This window comes from Eumetopias jubatus, unplaced genomic scaffold, assembly GCF_037043125.1.
Source record: "Eumetopias jubatus isolate StellerSeaLion01/CBP00866 unplaced genomic scaffold, mEumJub1_p1.0 scaffold_12, whole genome shotgun sequence".
In the NCBI taxonomy this organism is placed as follows: Eukaryota; Metazoa; Chordata; class Mammalia; order Carnivora; family Otariidae; genus Eumetopias; species Eumetopias jubatus.
In genome coordinates this window covers 71,250,001-71,270,166 of record NW_028274818.1, presented here as the reverse complement: position 1 = coordinate 71,270,166, position 20,166 = coordinate 71,250,001, and the positions used below count along the sequence as shown (strand labels likewise).

Here is a 20,166-nt window from a genome sequence, read left to right as displayed (position 1 = left end):
CTCCGCCCCGCGCGTGCGGCGCACGGACTCTGGGTTCCGGGCCCGGAATGCAAGTGGCCACCGAGCCCGACCCACGCCCCCGGTCAAAGAAGAGTTAGGCCAGCGAGCGTCTACACTCTACATGCTTTTTATTACAAGACTACCGAGCGTACGTGGAAAATTCATCATCCAGTAACTACATCTAAAGCACAAATATTTGAAAAAAAGAGAAGAAACAGATTCATTAAATTATGATTAAATCATTGACCAAATAGAAAATTTATATAATAAAGCCAGAAAAAAAGTTGTAAAATATAGTTTACAATAATTATTCACATTCAAGGCTGTACATCAATACATACAACAACGTGGCCCCGAACATGAATTCAATCCAAATAATTCATATATTAGATTTTAAATAACACAGACTGAACTAGAGGCCAACAATAGCCAGCAAATAACCTTATATAAGAATAAAAATACAAAAGTGTATATCCTAATATCATTGCATTATTTGTTTTCATAAGTTTTAAATTTTTGCTTTGCCTGTACATCACAGTTACAGCTACAGACCAGGTAGAGAATTTTACACGTTCTGACTGCCACCAACCTGAAAGACAGCTAACATACTATTGATTCATCCGATTTTGCGTTATGGAACAGCTACAGCAGTTCTAAATAATGCAAAAATTTATTTTTGTCAATGTCCAATCGAACTTCGGATAAGGAGAGGCTTTTCAACAGCAAAACGACCCCTATTCATAAGTCATTCTGCCAGACTGGTTGGGACTAGGGTGGATCACACGCTAAAAAAAGGTCTGCCTTTTGTAAAAAGTTCTCTGTATGCGAAGTTTGGTGTCTCTTCACACTGAAGTGGGTTCTGGAGAAAATTCAGGTATACATGTAGGCTAGTTCAGTTGCCCATCACAGCTGAGCTACAGATAAAACTGCTCTTGGCTGAACAGCTCCTTCCCCAGACCAGTTCTCCACAGGCAGCCTGATTTGCAACTCCGCAACTTTGGGCCAGCAGCCTGCCCCCCCTCAGATGCTCTGGAAGACTCCTGCCCTGATTTGGGGCACTTGCCAGTATAGGCTGCCCTAAGTGGGAAGGGCCACACCCACCTGAGTCACCGTCAGCTCATGTGAGCTTTGGATGAAAACAATGTGGAAAAATGTACAGGGCGACATCTCTAAGGATAGTACCTGCATCCTATTCTGGCAAGCGGCTGCAGCCTCCGCGGTCTGGGGAGTGAGCACCCTCAGTCTGTGGACCGGACAGGGGACAGGGGACCTGGGGTGTCAGAGGAGGACAGTAAGTCCAATTCTGCACAATCCAGCGAAAAATCTCTGGCAGACTCAAGTGACACTGAGCACAGCACCTAAAAAATCTCTCACGCACCTCTCCTCTCAGAATCAATGGACCCCAAACTAAAGTGGAGAAATTAGGAATGAAACCAAATTGGGTGTTCTAGGTTTGAAGACAGCCAGACAACCTGCAACACCGTGAGGGAGGACAGGGGAGGAGTCCCGAAAGCCATGTGGGCCAGGACAATCACCCTCTACAGTGAAAAGGCCTGGCCACTGCGCTCTACTAACTGATAAGACTTTCCTACTGAGTGCCACCATTTGAAGAGCATGGGGGCAAATAACCTTATGTTAAACCCAACTGCCTACGTGGTCTCCTTCTCAAGTAAGATTTTGCTCTTTTACTGATTCCAAATGGCCCAATGTATTTTCGGAGTCTACACACTTAATTACAAATCATCTACTATGCATGTGGCAAGGTCAGTTCAACACTTTTTATCTCTTAAGCCTGTGCAGATGCAAATTCAGTACCATTGTGGACACAAAGTACGAGCTTCTGAAAGTATCACCAAGCAGGTGAAAGCCACAGCAGCAGGGATGGGAAGGTAACTAACATGCAAGCATCACCAGATTCTGTCAATGAAAATAAGGAAATGCACTTTTGGAAAAATGTGTCACAAAAGGACTGCAATAAATGATATCATTTTAGCATTGTGGGGGGGGGGGGAAGTGGTCTTATTAAAACGTTCTTTGGAACACACACCTTAGCAGAAACTGATTTGTCCAGAATCTGTAGGACAACTGAGGAGGTTGTGTGCTGGAACTCTGAGCATCTAAGCCTCAGATCAAGACAGAGGAAGAGACTAATACAACCTTTAAAACAAACTCTTTGTGACCCCAAAACACTACTTCTAGGAACCGAGGGTGGGGGGCGATCAGAGTCAAAATCAAAGATTTATGAGGGTATTCATCACAGCATTATTTAAATAGTGAAAAACCAGAAACCATCTAAATGTTTTGTAACAGGAAAATGGTCAGATAAGTTATGATAAAAATGATAACCATATTAAGCTCTACAATCACTAAAAACAATGTTTTTAATCATTGTTCATGACGTGGAAAAATGCCTAAGATAAATTATCAAGTGAAACAAGCCAGATGCAGAACAGTGTGTTTCATGTTCCCACTTCAGTTTAAAAAGCAAACAAATGTGTGCATGGGGGGTGGGGGGGCTATACACCAAAATGTTCACAGTGGTCTCTTCTGGGTGGTAAGCCTACAGCTGATGTTCTCAGAAAGCAAATGTTTGAGAAAGCACAGAACCACCTTGAGCCCCTGGGCTGGCACCTGGCCCTGGGTGAGTCTGTGCCACGGGGCCGATTCCTGCAATGCCTATAGGCCTCGGCCACAAATACCACAGGGCGGCAGTAGGGGCCTGGAGAAGGTGCGGGGCCCACCAGCTCCGAACAGCCCAGAGAGGAATCTCCCGCAAAGCAGGTCTGTAACACACTCCTCAGAGCCAAGGTTCAGAACAGCAGGTGCAATGCCTTTGTGCACCCCACGGGGCCACCTGCTACACGACCCATCGCCCACTGTCCTGGTCAGGTCCACAGAAAAGAGGGAAGGAAATAGCCCCACCCAAACCTGGCTTCCTGGAGTTCCCAGAGAGAGGCAAGGCACAGTGGGCCACCTGAGCCTCTGGAGGCCACAGCCCCACCCCCTCCCCTCCATGCCCTGCGAGGCCACATGGTGGGGGACCGGCTCTGCTTGCCTGCCATGTGGTTGGCACTGAAACTTCTCCTGGCCCTCACTAAGACACATGGCTCCTGAATCTAATCAACAGGGCACTTTCTTTCTCAGTGTGGATGAATCACCTGTACTTCCATGTATGTCTGGTACATACTCGATTGACAGCCATGCCCACATCTTAGAATGCAAGGCACCTACACCGGGGACAGGCACTCTAAGGACAAGCTGCATACAACGAAAGCCAACACGGACAAGCACAGGGTAGGAGAAGAACATGTACGTGCCTTAAAAAAGGGGGGGGGGGGAGAGAAGGCTCTGAGAGGAGAAAGGTGGTGAAGGGAGAAGGGCTCAGCTGTCACTGGCTCAGGCAAGGGCAGTCACTTCAATTCTGTCAGCTGCGAGCTGAACCCTGAACCCCTCATTCTCTGGTTCCGGAGGTTACGATGGAGCTGGTGGGTGAAGCCCAGGGGGTAGTGGCGCTGTCCAGAGAGGAATGCAGCGGACGCTGTCTCTCTCCTGGAGCAGCCCAGCCGGGCGCTCTTGTTAGAGCCAAACGCCAGCCCTGCTCGTTTCCCCATAACCAGACCCAAGGAAGAACACTGTGCAAGAGCAGCCCCCGACTCTCCGAATGGCACGCCCACAGACGCGGGTGTCCTAACAAAGGTAAATGATCAACATGGGGAATAAGCTGGAAGTGACATTCCTGAAGGCCCAGAGAGACTTAGTTTTTGAAAAGCAGGTGAACACAGGCAAGCCTCTTCAACAGCGGGGAGGAAGAGGGGAACGTGACCTATGACCCTGGCCCCGGGCAGCATCCCGCTCCCCTGGGTGCCCCAAGGGCAGGCACGCCCCCCACAGCTTGGCACCCACACGGGCGTGGGCACACACATGCACCCTCGCTCACTCATGCACGCACAGCTCTCACAGAGCAGTGCACAAGACCCAACAGGAAGCCGCTGGCACTCCCCGCCCCACTTCCGCTCCCATCCGCCCCCCTGCGCATGGCCCAGCGGGGTCAGCTCCACAGCCACCCTCCCCTCACCAGGCAGACACAAGGGCCACTCTTAACACTAAACACGTTTGAGAAAGACATCTTTTCTCTCGATTTGGACCACTCGTAAACACGGGGTGACAGATGGTTTGTTCGAGATAGGAGATGGGGGCAGAGTGGTCAGGGGGGACCTCTCCTGTGTGAGCCTTCTGCTGGTGCTTTCGTGAAAGTCTCCAGGAAACGGCAAAGTTGTTCATCCCCTGGGGACAGAGATGAGTCTGTGAGCAGCCTGCAGGCAGCAGTGCCTCCACCCGCCCCACCCCCCACCTGGGGCTGTGGACTGCCCTCAAGAGACAACCTGGGTAGGGAGAGGAGCTCTGAGCACCCCCAGGTGCACCTGCTTTCTCTGTCCAGAGAGCAGCAGCAAAGAAATCAAAGGACCAGCAAATCTTGGACCCCCTGCAGTAGGTATGCAGCACTGTGCTGCCTCTGAAAAGAGAAAGGCAGGCAGGCTGAAAGCACGGGGGCAAGCAGGCTGGGTGCTCAGACTGCAGTGTGGTGTTCCTACCCCTCATGCAAGGTGAGCAACATTTTTTCCCGGCAAGGTCCACGACTTGATGGGGATAAATGACCTGGCAGCATGAGAAGGTTTTCAGACTTTCACTGTGGAGATGTGAATGTGCTGGGGAGTCAGGCTACAGGAACGTTCCCTCACCACAAAAGGGGTGTGTGTCACAGCGGGTTGACCGCTGGTGCCCAGAGACCCTCAGCCCTAGCAAACCGCACCGGTTTGCCTGCATGTTCTACCCTCGGACCAAACTCTCAGGAGGGGCTCATCAGGCAGCACTCCTCCACGTGGGGGACGCCAGGCCCAGTCTGCCCTGATGCCCTGGCCTCGCCCGGAGTGGGGCACAGCCTTCCCTGTCTCCTGGCGCAATTGGGCGCCCACTTCTCACAGTGCTCTTTCCAGACCCGTGCTTCTTTCGAGCTCCACAGGGCCAACCCCGCTCAGAGGGATGTTCAATGCGAACGGCCTGCTGGCACCCTCCAACCTCAGCAGCGGCTCCGCAGCGCACCCCGACAGCCCACTCCACGTCTCCCCGCCTGGAGCCTGCCCAATGAACACAAGCCATGGAGTGCTCACAGCCAGAGCGATGCAAGAAGGCAAGCAGGGGCCCTGGCAGGGCAAAGGGGCATCAAGTAAGGGACACAAGAAAAGAAGCACACAGACCAAAGCCAAGAACCCTCCCACCCGCCAGAGATCAAAGTCACCCTGGCAGAGGCGTGCATGGGGCTCCCTGCCGACGGGTTCTGTGATGACCTAGGGGCAGGAAGAGCCCAGACACACACCCCATCCCCTCGGCCACAGGAGGACCGGCCGGTGCATGACCAGGGCATGTGATGCAGAGCTGGTGACCCGAGCCTGTTCCACTCGCCCGGGCGGGAATCAGGTGGACGTGCACGGCGCTGGGTCCCCAAGGCAAAGAGAGCTTGGGGAGCCTCCACAGAGCACAGAGAGCAAGCAAAGCGACCCTGAATTCCTTTTTGTTATTGGTTTTGTTCTTTGTGTGGTTGGGTATTTTTTTCTTCTTTTCTTTTAAATAAAAAAGCTGCAAGGTTCCGCCGTCTGCGTCCCCCTTGAGATGGCTGGCAGGTGGTCTGGAAGCGTCCCGGAGGGCGGCGAGCCGCGCTGGGGCAAGTGTCCTGGCAGCGACTGTGGCAGCCGCAGACCTGTCACTGCACAGCAGCATCTGGGTGGCTCTGGTATCTGTGTCTCCACACTTCCTGGATCTTTTTGCACCATTTGTGAGCATTCCCACTCGGGTCCATCAGGTAATACGTCCTGTTCGGCTGTGGAGACAGAAACCGTTTAACGATGCTGAGGGGTCCCGCCGAGAGCAGCACCCTACTGCAGCCCCCGAGGGTACCTCTGGAGGCACACGAGCATGTGGGTTTTCCCTGCGCATATGTGCAGACATCACACATGCAGGCAAGGACCTACAGTTCCCTTAGGTCACCCCCACCCTGACAGACAAGCACAGGGGCCTGGGGGCCCAGCTCGGGGCTGAGCTGGGAGCGTGGGGCCCCAGGACACGAGAAGAGGGGGAGACAACTGCCCTGCAGAGAACCTGTACAGACAAACTCACCGTGTGCACGAAGAAGGTTTTAAAATTCTTGGCCTCCGGTCGGAGTTCTTGTGACCATGGAATTTCGCCTTTCAGGACTTTGTTGACAGGATCCACGTAATACAAGTGTGGCCCTTCTGTAAGCAGTAACTGTCGTCGTCGTGCAAACAAACCCTGATGCAAAACGAGAAGACCCTGCTGGTCAGGGCTCAGAAGTGGGAGTCAGCAGCACCTATCGTGGCCTCAGAGGCTTGGCCATCACAGCAGCCCGGGGCTCAGGACCAGCGCCAGCCCCCTGTCTGCTCGCCTGGGACCTGGCCTCTCAGGTCAGAGAGGGACAGGCGGAATGAAGCACCCAGCCTGCCCGGCCTCTGTGAGCTGGATTCCAATGGCCCCACTTGGGCGTGTCTCCCTCCTGTTGCCACATGAGGGAGCGGCAGCACCGGCAGGCAAACCCAAGCCTTGCTCCACCCAGCCTGCCAGGGACAATCAGGGCGCCCCTCATGCTCTCTGCTCCATGAGGGGAGGGGGGGCCTCCCCACTGCTGGCACTGACCAGGGCGGCGTGTGCAGCACGGCCAGGAACAGAGGCCTGGGGCCTGAACTCAGAAGGGCCCATGTCGGCAGACTGTTTGTGGAGTCTGGTATTTTTGACACAATCCATGAAACAAATAAAAAATTTCAAAAACAATTCTAATGAACTAAGAGACAACTTGATAGGGTATCAAAACCCCAAGCCAGAAACGAGAGACTGTCTATTTTACCACAGCCTTCCTGTGTGGTTTCAAACAGCTTCCCCCGAGTGGCTCAAGTCTTCCTTAGCCGTCAAATCTAGAAATGATCTTTCCGAGAAAGGGAACCAAGACCAAGGACACATGCACAGCAAGGATCAGCCAGAGCCCGTGGCAAAAGGCCAGACCCTGACGCGGCTGAGGGGTGACAGACCCTTGGGGAGATGCAGCGAGAGTCCGACTTACCTTCCGCTTATCTACGGGACCCATCTTTAGTATTAGGTTATTTTCTACAAACTGGTGCCTATAAAAAGAAGGAAACAAGAATGAGACGCTCACGTCGAGTCAGGGACAGAAATTCTCCCCAAGCTCCTCCACTCAAAACGAACTTGCTGAGGGCATCTGCGTGCCTTGCCCAAGCCTCTCTCGTCACGGCCCCAACTCGCTCCAGGAACTCAGGAGGCCCCAAGTGTCAGAGAGGGCGCACGCAGGTGCCCACTGCTTGACAGCTTTCGGTCGGGGTGTGCGGACCAGCACCGTTGCCTGCTGCTACCTCTGGCTTGGCAGCACAAAGGTGGTGGCGAGGGGACGCCAGTCCTCCTTCATGTGAACAAAGCTGGGGTGAACACAGAGCCCCTGAAAGGGTGGAGGCTTCCAAGAGTCAGCCCCAGGACACAGACTGCTGGCCACGCACTACCTCCCCAAGCTGGGCCTCCCAATCCAATGCTCAGAAACCACCGAGCAGCTGAGAATCACAGATCCTGGAAAGACCCATGCCGGACACGGTCTGAGAACATCTTCTCTGGTGTTTCTACCATAGTAACACAGCACTCCTACTCAAATATGGCAGGAGTTTGGAAGAGAAAGCTAGGAACACAACTTTGACTTAATGTGCATTCTTAGCAAGTATAGTTCACTTTGATTCCAAGGAGGATAAAAAAGGTTGTTTTAATGTCTACGGGTTCTTGCTTTTGGTTAAAGTGAATAGTTGCCGGTTTATGTTCTGACTTTACTGCAATTCCTGATCTGAAGATCTACTGTAGAACACAGTATTTTTTATTTGGAAAGGCCTAAGACAACTGTCACCTCCAACAGTGACTGTTTTATTACCACTTTAGTATCTGAGTGCACCCACACAAGACCCAGTGCGTGCAAGACAACTGGCCAAGCTGGCAGAACCATGTTTTCCCACCCAGCTCACCTGGCCCCGAGGTCTGCCCATGCTAACCCAACCAGACCCAGGCCGGCTCCAGAGCTCACAGAGGACCCATTCCCAAGGACCCAGCCTACATGTGAGTGGACATAGCCGCAGGTGGATTCTGAAAACTAAAAGGAATTTTAACGAAAACAGTGCTGTATGAGGAAAAGTACAACACCTCCCTCTCAGAGGTACTTAAAAACCAAACAAACAAACAAAACCAAGCCTTGAAACAAAGAGGAAAAAAATTCAGGATATTTTTGAAAAGCAGATAGAATGATCTGCAGTGCAGAAACAGATCAAACAGAAAGCCTCTTCTAACCAACAGACCCTAATGTAGAAGAACTGGATGTGTAGTAAAGAACCACAAACTAACCATAAGGAGAAGACTTGAATTAACTGTAATGGGTGTGGGGAGTCGGGGGTGGGGGGAGGTAGCCAGACCCCCGGGGCGCTGGGCTGATGGTGCCACAGCACCAGGGAAGCCTGACAGGTCTCACAGTATCTTTGCAGCTTCACGTGGTGACAGGAGACACCGAATAAAATATTAATCGAACAAGAGATTCTGGTTTTCCCTGAGCTTGAGAAACTATGGAAGATTTTCCTTGAGGACAGTTGACACTGAGTCCAGTTCGCCGGCAGCCTCAAAGCAGCCCAACCCCACTGCCAGGGCAGAGCTAGGAGAGGGGGTAGGAGTTCCTGTCTAAGCAGCAGTCAGGACCACGGGGGGACAAAAGCACCTCCAACTACAGAACCACCATGGTGAACCAGGAGACAGGCTGGAGAGGTCTTCAGTAAATATGGCCCACAGGGTCAACATCACTCTGCAGAACACATGCAAAGCAACAGGAAAAGCTTAAAGCTAAAAAAAAAAAGAGAGAGAGAGAGAGAGAGAGAGAACAAAGGATACGAACTAGCAATTCCCCAAAGAGGGCGCGGCCCCAAAATTTTCAATGGCTCTAAGTAAACAAAACTGAGCTAGCTGCCCTTCCTGGATGCCCTACTGGGGTTGCCCTGGTGTGTGTGTGAGCACCTGCTCAGCACGGGAACCTGTGGTCCTGAACTTGAAACTCGCTTAAAAGCAATTTGGAAATGATGTATTGAGACGTAATCCCACTCCCAGCCATTTACCCTCAGGAGGTAAAGAAAAATGAAGATTAGAAGCACAGATGTCCACAACAGTATTACAGTGAAACCAAAACCACAGCAATGGCTCAGCAACAGAACATTCTGGTACTGCAGGGAAGCAGGCAAGCCCCTTCCTCACCCCTGCTGTGAGGACCCCACTGACAGAGCCCAGCCTGACTACGTGGACCAGCACGCTCTCGGGCCCTGTCACACGCGCACAAGCGCAGCCCCCGCCTTTCGCACTCCTCCCAGGTGTTGACAGCCAATGCGGGCTCCTGACTCGATCCAGTGGCTGGGGTGAAACAACCCCGAGGCAGGACGCAGAGAGGCTCCAAAGCTCCATTATTAGCACAAATGCTACAATGCAATCGTGCAGTGCGTTTGCCAGTTAGCTCACAACAGGCTGCTAGTGAGCTACCTTGGAAAGTTTAAGCACTTATTAAAGGAATCATTTTTACTTCAAAAAGTCAATTTCCACTCCCCTGAAAATGCACCCCCTGCCCTGTGCACGAGGTGCATTTTCCTCGCTGGCAAGTGGTGGATGCCATCTGCAGACTCGTAGCTGAAGCCAGACCCGAGTCAGAGACTCTGAAGAGTGTGGTCAGCAGATCGTGCTGACCATACAGTGACGCTCACCACTGGCTCTGTGCCGACGTCCATGCAGGCTTGCCCATGGTTGTTTCGCTAGGGGGGGATGCTGTCGAGGTACTCCTTCCTCCTGATTCCAAAGCCAGGGTTCTCTCCTCCTCACCCTATCCCTCTAGCAACGCCCAGGCCCCAAGAAGGTCATCTTGGAAGATGCAAGCCTGAGGCCACAAGCAAGTCTGAGCCACTTCAGGGCACAGTCACTCCCAGGGAAGCCGAGCGAGCCGGCCAGAACCCCGAGGTGGCTCTTCTGACCACCTCAGGAAGGCTCTCCACACTGGGCTTTGACCCAGGGGATGGAAGAACAAGTGACCAGTTTGCTCTAAAACGCCAGTTCTGGGGACCCCTTTACACCCTCAAACTTGACGGAAGATCCCAAAGAAATTTCCTTTATTGGGGTTACACATTGATATTTAGGTAGGAGAAATTAAAACGGAGACATTTTTAAATACTTAATTCATTAAAAACCACAAATAAAACCATCACATACTAATATAAATAACATTTTTATTCAAGAGTAACTTTTTTCCAAAATAAAGACAATTCATGGGAAGCATGACCCCACTGTACATTTTGCATATCTCCTTAGTATCTGGCTTTGGAGAAGATGGCTGGGTGACCCCCCCATCTGCCCCAGCCTTCACTGGGCTGTGCCCCACTATGCACGCTGGAGCACACGAAGGACTCAGCCTCACTGAGTCAAGTAGCTGGAACAGGAAGGAGTGCCTTTAAAAGCCTCTTCAGATGACGACGGGCATTCTTCTTTGATAATGCACCCAAATTCAACAAGCGGAGTTCCTTCAAGGTTTGTTGCCACCTGGAGTCGGAGTCCCACGACGGCTCTCTCACACTCTAGAGACACTAGAACTCATCGGTGTACCTGGCACTTTGAACAGCTCTGCCCCCAGCACCCACCTGGAAAACGGTGGTTTACCGAGTCATGGAAATCGTCCCAAACTGACAAATTACCTCCCACGGTATCAGCCAATCAACTCATTACCATCACGACCTCTCTCAAGTCTTTAAGTCCTGGGAAGATGTCAAACTCACAGAGAGGGATAAAGGTTCCCCAAATCCTAATATCGATTTTATGACTGGTAACAAATACTGGCAGTTGTTTGTCTTAAAGGACAGGCTCATTCCACTCCTTTTCCAGAAAAAAATGGCCCAACGGCCAAGTCTGAATAACCCCAGTTTGCCAGGAAAACACTGTAGTGAAAACGGTCTCGCATGCAAAGAGAAGCTGACCATGCTCCCAACACCACTGCTTTGCTTGAGAGAATTCACTCTTGGCTTGGCAGCAGAGATACTTCCTGCACACTTCCCATTTCATTCAGACTACTAATAAAACCAGTAATTTTTGACAACTAGTCCCAAGTGAGCCTGGTTTCTTTTCTTCCCGGGCGTGCACAGAAAGCCGCGGTGCTCGCGCACCGCCTGGTGCCACAGCCTGGACTCTTGACCTGTCCCCCGAGGCTGTGCCCGCCACTGCTCCTGCAGCACGGGTGCCCAGGTCAACAACGCATCTGTTCCAGAACAAGCAGTGAGATTCCAAGGCAGGACTCAAGGCAGACCCTGCCCTGAGCCTGAGGAGGCATGCACGCAGCTGACAACTGTTCTTCATGCGAGTCTGACGGAGAAACTGACTGCAACTGCAGAAGAGGCAACCTTCCCAAATGGTAAGATCACTCCGGTGGTTGCCAGACAAGTTGGTATGGTGTGTGCCATAAGCATTCTGGGAAACTCTCTGGCTGATGAACTTGCCCTTGTGGATGTTTTGGAAGATAAACTCAAAAGAGAAATGATGGGTCTGCAACATGGGAGCTTGTGTCTTCAGACAGCTAAAACTACGGTGCATGAAGACTACTCTATGACCGCCGACTCTAGCATTGGGGTGGTAACTGCAGGGGCCCCCCAGCAGGAGGGAGAGAGCCGGCTCAGTCTGATGCAGAGGAATGTCAGTGTCTTCCAATTCACCATCCCTCAGATAGTCCAGTACAGTCCTGGTGGTGCTGTGACTGTGATTTTCAACCCACGGGACGTCTCACATATGTAACTAAGGGGACTACGCAAGCACTGTGTGATTCCAAGTGGGTGTAATCTGGATTCTGTTAGATTTCACTATCTTACGGCTGAAACACTTGGCACTTATCCCAGCAGCTGCCATGGATGGACTTTGGGAGAACATGGCGACTCAAGAGCAGATGTGTGGAGTGAACACGGCAGGCATTTGTGCCCAGGAACTGAATCCAGAAATGGGAACAGATGGTGACGGTGGAAACTGGAAGGGAGTGCATATGAGGGTGGTTCAAAGTGCCTATGAAGTCATCACACTCAAAGGACATACCAACTGGACTAGTGGATTAAATATGGCTAAACTCACTGAATCCATGTTGAAAATCTAGCCAGGATGCATCCAGTGACAATGATGGTGCAGGGAATGCATGGCACTGAGAAAAGTATTCCTGAGCCTTCCATGTACCCTGAATGCTTGGGAATAAACGGGTGTGATCAGCCAGAAGCTGAAGGATGATGAGGTTGCTCAGCTCAAGAAAATGCAGATACCTTGCGGGACATCCACAAAGACCTAAAGGCCTGTGACTTCCAGCTTCTAGAGCTTTCAACACCACAGTGTAATTAACCATGAATGATCCTCTAGCTTTCATCCATGTGCATGGACCGCAGTTAGCTTTTCTCTTCCTAAATATGTGAATTTGGGCTCAGAGACTTGAAGATCACACTTGGTTCAAGGCTTGCAATATGAGCAGCATCTCGAGATTTAGCCACTCATAAAGAAAAAACATAACTCGGCCAGACGGATGCCAACTCACTCCTGGTGTCCACAGCCGCCTCTTTAGCCCAGCAAGCTGATGCACCAGGGCCCGTGGCAGTGCCGGGACTCCTCACCCCGACTGTCACCCGGCAGGCACTCCGCCATGTCGAAGGCCCAACACTCCTTGGCCTCCCAGCTGTCGAGTGCACTTTCCCAGCCTGGACAACGTAACTTCTAAGATTCCACAGCGGCTTCTGAAGTTTGGCTCTGAAAGAGCTCCTCACATGTACACTTACAACAAGCTATTCCTTTATCATTCCAACTCTGAATGACAGGCCTCTGGCGCTGCAGTTCCACCGGCACCAGAACAGTACGCAAAATCGTTCTGTTCAGAGACACGGACGGAAGGCACTGACATGCCCACGTATGAGGGGAAGAGAGCCCCGGCCTGTTGTAGCTCTGTATCTACAGTTCCGCCCAGTGTCTCCGGAACACGCATCGGAGAGCGCTCTGACAGCCCTCGAATGTGGGTGGGGCTGCTAGGGGCTGAAAAAGCACATCTCTCTCTGAGTCAATATGAAAAATGTTATAAATGTCCTTTTGTTTTAAATATATCATTAAGATCTACAATGACAGTTTCAGATAAAATTTAGAAATGTTTTCCAGAAATCTTTAAATTTTATTGCAAAACAAGTCAGCAAAGTGCCCTGAGATTCTGTTGTGTGTCCATGTAGGCCTAAGGAAAACTTCAGGATTTCAAAGCAAGGATTTACCAGATGACACCAAGTTGCAGTGATTATAGCAGGTGTAACTGAAGACAGCTAAGAGCACAGAACTACTGAGAATTCACTAAATCTCTAAAGCTGTACATATTTATACTGTAAACCTACTCCTGTCGATTCAAAAAGGACAAAGCACACAGCCCAGTAGCTGCCAAAGCAACATCACAGTCCAGGGTGCAGCCTCTGAAGATGTGTACTACACACACTCGGAGAATGACAGGGAGAAAGCAAGGATCCTCTTAATGCTATTACACAATTATTACCATGCCCCTTGGGCTGTACACTGAGTGCCCTGTCGTAAGAACAAAGATCTTGCCCTGCCAGATAAGAGATGCTGCAAGCTTTGAGAATCACCAGCCCAGAGAGCCTGAACCTGGAGGGAAGGGATGAGAAGCCGGAACAAAGGGAGGGAAGGCAAGAGGCCTCAGTCCTGCCCAGAACCCAGGCTGCAGGGCCTCAGGGGGGGGCCCTAAGCAAAGGCACACAAGCCTTCTGGGGAGTCACCCCAAGGCTGCAGGACAGCAGGCCCAGGAAGCTTGGCGCACAGACCTACCCAGAGTGCCCGGCCTGGTGGTGCTCACACCGTTCTGACCAAAGCCCCTTCCTCCCTACTCTGTACACACTGATGATACTCCTAAGCACCACCACTTTAGGAAAGGTAAACTCCCGAGAACTGTAGGTTATTCCAGTTGGCTGACGTCTAACTACACTTTTACTGGAGACAATTAATTTCTAATGGTTTGCAACCCTGGCTTCATCACCCACTGCTTCTCCTTTGCACCCTGCCTCCTCCTCTTACTCCTCTGGGCCCGCCTAGCCCAGCCCGCCACCCAGCCTGCCTCCTCCCTCCATGCCCACGCCAACCCAACGCACCTCCCCGCTCATCCCTGCGCCGGACTCCCCTCTGCCCAAGTGAAAGGTGAAACCAAAAAAATGCATGAAGAAAGTGTCAGGGTAGACACACTCTTCTCAACATGACCAAGACAGAAAACAGAAAATAAAAACACAGACGCGTCTGACTTTGTAAGAATTTAGAACTTCTATACAAAAATACACACCAAAAAAACTGAAAAGACAAACTGAAAAAAATGTTTGTGAAACATACAACAAAAATATTCTTTGCGTCCATGGCTCTCAGAGTCAATTTCCAAAAGATGGAAAGTGTACAAGAAGAAAAATAGTCAAAGAAGACCAAGTACCTCGAAAGATAAATAGAAACAGCCAATGATGTTTGCCTCAACCAGGATACAGATGCAAATTACCATGACCCATCTTTAGAGCATCAAAGTGCTTCAGGAGAGGCAAGAGTGCTGGGAGACGGGGGTTCTCCAGCACCGTGGACACAAAGCACTGCATCCTCACGAGTGCTCACACTTACTCCACCTGCCAAACCAGGGCTCCCCCTTATCAGAAACACCCAGGCAAGTGGGAAAACCTACATGCAAGAGATGATCTGCAATAGTGAAAACTCTGGAATGCCCCACATGCCTCACCTAGGGGCATCCACGTCAGAACACAGATGCCGGCAAGGCCTGGCTCATTGAGCCCTGAGGGTCTCAAACCCTCTCATCCCCAGGCCAACACCTCCAAACCCCCAGTTCAGGCTGGACCCTTTGAGGGTCCTCGTTTCCCGAGCATGAATGGCAGCAAGGGAGGTGGGAGGTGACGCGGGGCCTTGGCAGGCAGTGGAGATGGAGGGCGGGCGCCTGTGCTCTCGGTCTCCCGCTGCTCGACTCCCACGCACTCGGCTCTGCTCTTCTAAATGGAGCACTGCTTACATCTATGGATTCTTACCAAGGGTTTCCACTGGCCTGCTTCTCCAGTAACAACCTCTTCTCATCTTCGGAGAACTCTAAGTCCAGTTCAAAAGAATTAGTGTCCAGGTCATGGATATACTGCTCGATGTTGCTGCCCGCCGTCTGCGGCAGGCCTGCATCCGAGGCGGACAGGGAGTGGGAGGAGGAGGACGAGGACACCTGCATGCAGCCGAACTGGCTCAGGAGGTTGTCGTACTGCGCAGAGAGAGGGAAGAGTGAGAGCCACGAACGATTTCCCCTTGGGCCCCCAGCCCAGACCCAGCAAGCTCACGCCCTGGAGGTCTCGAGGCCCCCGTGGCCGCTCTGACTCCTCCTGCCACCAGATGGCGGGCTCCTGAACCAAGGCAGGGCTGGGTGCTGCCAGGTCTGGTCCCGCTCCTGATGGGCTGACCCCCAGCCTTCATTCCCAGGAAGAGGAGACCCAGGGCCTGGGGACTGGCTGACCCCTGCAAGCCCCGGGCTACCCCAACCAGAGGAAAGAAGAGGAGGGACGGACGGCCTCCTGGGTGCAGCAGCACCCTCCTGTAAGCTCAGGAGCCCTCCTCCTTGACCCTGTGGCTTGACGTTTCTAAAAGTCTGTGGTTGTCACTGTATGTCCCAATTTGACTGTTCAATTTTTTAAAAAATATATCCCTTTTAACTACAGCAAGTATTAATTCAACTTGATAAAAAGTTGCGGCCTCTTCTGGAGAAAGCTATAAACCGGTGGTCACACGAAAACGGACTTACAGAAGTGCCAAACAGGCAAAGACTGTGCACTCAGATACCCCTGGGGCCGGTGAGAGGGTCAGAGAGCCCCCAACAAAGACCTAAGGAAGAGTGCTCGCCCTTGACGGCCTGCTCCCCACAGCTGCAGGCCCCACGCCTGAACCCCACCCACTGCAGCCAAATACAAGGGAAAAGAAGCCATCAGCAAGGGCTGAGACCAGAGCCCGCGTGTCCTCCCAAGTCCCCTGTGTGGCCAGAAAGGCCCTGGCTGCCACCCTTGAAGGTGGGCCCCGGACACAGCACACCCCCCGCCCACCTGCAGACCATGCTCCCACCCTCCTGACTCACTGCCGGGAGTGGCCTTCTCCCAGGTGCTCACACTGCACAAGACAGCAGGCTCAGCCCCACCTCACTGGCTCCTGGGTGGGACTGACCCTGGCTGGACACTCCTACTGCCCCTCATCTAAGTAAGGTCTTCTTCTAGCACATTCTCTGCTTCTGCTCTGTGAGGGCTCCCTGGACCAAGGCCGCCTCAACATCCCAAAGTTTACAGAGGCTTCCACCGCCAGGTGTCTCAGGAGCTGCAAGGCCAGTGAGATGGATGTCTCCAACATTTCCATTTCTAAAACAGGGAAACTGAGGCATGGAACTGCCCCCAAGACCACAGCCTACTAGCTAGCACCGAATTAGGACTGGTCCTCTATGTCTTTCCCAGCACAGTAGCTGCCCTGCTCTTGTCTCAGCTGTTGGCTTCCCGCCACCATCATCTGGGCGACTCCTGTCTTGGCGGCGGTGCTGCACCGCGCCCCACAGAAAGCTCTGGATGTTATCAGCTCTCTGCTCTTCGATCCTTGGTAGCATCTAGGACAACCCACAGCACAAATGCAAGCCCAGAAAGAGTGTGTGACAAGGGGTGACACTGGCTGGCATGGGGGTACCTGCTGGCGCGCACTAAGGAAACTCCCCATGATGCCCCAGCACGGAGGCTTTTTCCAAGGGTGCCACACCTGGCACACTCCCTCCAGGGTCTAACCACCAGCACCACCACCAGCCACCGCAGCAGATTAAGAACACACAAGAGAACCAAGTGCCCGCTCTCTTCATTCCCTGAGCAAACACAGTTCCCAGTTCTTTGCCCCCAGAGGGAGCCTCCTTCCTGCTGAAAAGGACCCCAGATTCTCTCAGGACCTCGTGGATGAGAACATGCCCCTGCCAGACTGTCAACACCCACAGAATGGGAGTGCCCCCTCCCATATGAAATACGTTCCCAGGTCAAGGCTCACTTCACTGTCCAAATGCAAAGTCTGGTACAGTGAGTGCTGCCTGAATACCTCCCCAAGGCTTTCAAACCACACAGCTTTCAAAGCTGAGGATGAGCCATCTAACAGAAAGTAAGCCATTAACCAATGGAGCTGGTTCTAAGATGGCCACACCTGAGTACTGAGAAGCCAGGGTTCGCAGCGAGGTGAATGCGACCAATCAGCAGACAGAAGGCCTGCCCAAGACACTCCACCGTGCATGTTAACACACATGCACAGGCACACACAGCTCCACGAAGCTGAGCCCCAAGTCAACAACGGCATGAGTGGCCCCTGCAGAGCCGGCAGTCCGAGCAAGCTGCTTCACCGGCCACGGCTCCAGAAGGACATCAGGCCCGGGGGACGGAGTCCTGGGGTGGGGTCCCCAGCAGTCCGCACACACGGAGGCTGCCGACAGCTGAGACCATTGTGGTGGGGAAAGCAGGCCAGGAGTGAGCTCAGATGGCTACCCACACCCGACTCCCTTCAACTCTGGGCACAAAGGATATTTTAGGACAATGAAAGGGTGATGTGTTGTTTACAACAGTAAGGAGACAGAAGAAACTCGGTCTCTGAGAGGATATGAACAGTAATTTTAACTAAGCTATGGATGACTTTTAGATAAAATCTAAATTCCCCAGTCAACTAACGTGGCACTCTATACACGGGAATTGGCTAGAATAAGCCATGATGACAGAAGTTACACCAAGAGAACGGACTGTGGATGGTAACAGAAACATGGGAAATCATATTTAAACATGGGGGGTCGTGGTGGAGGGTGAGGAGGAGCACAGGACTGCCAAGAAGCTGGTCACTGGTGGTGTGAGGGGGGTGCACGGCCGCTCACTGTACCCCTCTGCCCACTTCCGTGTCTTCACATCCTCCATAAGGAACGTTCAAACAACAAAGTATACTCAAGACCCCACCTCTACTAGGCACAAAAAGCTAACAGTGACCAGTGTCCCCCAAAAGTTCAAAGCAGCAGCACCCGGGGCTCCTGGAAGATGAGAAGCATTCCAGAATGTCTTTAGATGCACGATTACAAAGCACCAGCCAAAAGCAGAAGACAGAAGCCCAGGGGGACAGCATGGAGGGTGCTGCTCCCACTGGTTCCAGTCTCCCCAACCCAACGGCAGGCTGCCTCTGAGGGAAAACTAACCACAGTAAGAAAAGGAGACTGCCCTCACCGCCCCCAAGCCTGGCAATCTGCGCTCGGGGCAGATGGGCAGACGGACGCTTCACTGGCCCCCGTACTGGGGAGACTCGGCCAGTGGCTACACAGGGCTCAGCCACCAATAGGTCTATACTGGCCTCCCCTCCAGCCATGCAGTCCACAAGCTGGGCTCCCAGGGCCCGTGGCAAGGACTCCCTGTGCACCGAGGAACGGTGGCACATAGCACTGTGGGGCTGTTCCTGACACACACGTGCATGTGCATGCACACGCTCCCCCCAACAGACACATGCACAAACACCACTCACGCATGCACACCCCCACACACACACAGACACACCGCACGCGCGCACATGTGTGCACATGCTGGCTGGCTTACGTTTCCGTAGCAGTCCTCGTCATCCTCTGACATGGCTGGCAGGTAGGCGGTGAGCTTCGGAGGCGTCTGATGCTGCAGGTTCTCCCACGTGATGGACTCGAAGAACGGATGCGCTCGCAGGGGTCCGTACCCTCCCATTTCCTCACAGCCTAATCGCTTCGTGGCATCTAAAACCTGAAACAGAAGTCAACACAAGTCAGTGCTTGGATCGAAAAGTATTTGACAAAAACGTTCTTTGTGAGTACAACTTTTCAAATCTTCTCATCTCAGACAAAGAAGGGCACTAGGGCCTGTCCCGCCCCATCCCACGGCGTGCCATGGACAGCAGAGTCACCCCCGGGGCTTCGTTTACCTCTCTCAAGCTCCTAGCCTTCCCCTTGCACAGGTGAAAATAACTCAAAATTTAATGAATAGCATCAAGTGTTCTCTTAAAATACACAATTAAAAAGCCTACAACAAGAAAAAAATAAACATACTGTCTTTAATAACAAAGAGACCAAGAATCTGTCTAGATGGCGAGCTACCACGGACAGAACTCAAAATGCTGTGTTCTCCCACCCGTGCTTCATCTCAAAGGGCCCCAGAGTCGTCTCCTCCCAGATTCAGCTTTATGCCCCTAGACCCACCAAGCATTAGCACGCTGCCTGCTGATGGGACAGGCCCTGGAGAGGCAGGCCAACACAGGGCTGACCCTGTCCCCAAGACAAAGGGAGTGAAGGGGAGGTCCAGCACCGTGCACACCAGGGCAGGGACACTGCAGCTGCAAAACACAAACTCAAATACCTTTGCTGCGTGAATCGCTTACCTCTACCATAGTACCTGGGTGATCTTTAAAACCTTCCTGCAGCAGACTCTTAAAGCTGACACCCACAGATGTCACTGTGCAGGATTTAGAGCCATCTGCCACTGTAATACACCTAGTTGCTCCAGCAACAAGTAACTTAAAATCCTATGTATGTTAATGAACAAATGCAAAATGATACAATGATTTCCTGTCTTATTAAAGTCAAGAATCGGGCATTTGGAAATTGAAAAGGACTTACAGTGATCAGATGACACAAATCTACCTACACTCATGATCAACCCTAAGACACCCTTCTGTTAAAACACAGGGGCCTCCAGGAAAGCTGCTCTGACTACAAGTTCAGAGGGACTCAAGAGTGTGGCTGTCAGATCATCTTACAGAAGACAATTCAGAATATTTACCAAAAGTTTTTCCACAAGGTCTCTTGCCTTAGGGAAGAATTTTTCAGGAAAGTCATATTCCAACTTAATGATCTTCTGAAATATAAGATATTCATTTCTGTAAAACAAGAAACGCCATCACTTGGGCAGAGTGCACGAACCTCCCCAGCACAGAGCTTTACAATTCCCGGGCCAGCAGTCT

General features: G+C 51.9%; 1 protein-coding gene across 2 annotated transcripts in view; it reads right to left on the bottom strand.

Moving 5' to 3' along the window:
* Window positions 1-111: 111 nt before the first annotated feature.
* The window catches only part of PDPK1 (3-phosphoinositide dependent protein kinase 1), a 77,764-nt gene continuing 57,709 nt past the window's right edge, over window positions 112-20,166 (bottom strand). For both annotated transcript variants that reach the window (XM_028111945.2, XM_088017278.1), the window contains exons 9-14: window positions 19,986-20,082; window positions 18,780-18,953; window positions 15,201-15,418; window positions 7,127-7,184; window positions 6,172-6,324; window positions 112-5,875 (exon numbers count right to left, since the gene is read on the bottom strand). In XM_028111945.2, coding sequence (XP_027967746.1) covers window positions 5,759-5,875; window positions 6,172-6,324; window positions 7,127-7,184; window positions 15,201-15,418; window positions 18,780-18,953; window positions 19,986-20,082 — 817 coding nt within the window. In that variant the 3' untranslated portion in view covers window positions 112-5,758. The remainder of the gene's footprint in view (window positions 5,876-6,171; window positions 6,325-7,126; window positions 7,185-15,200; window positions 15,419-18,779; window positions 18,954-19,985; window positions 20,083-20,166) is intronic.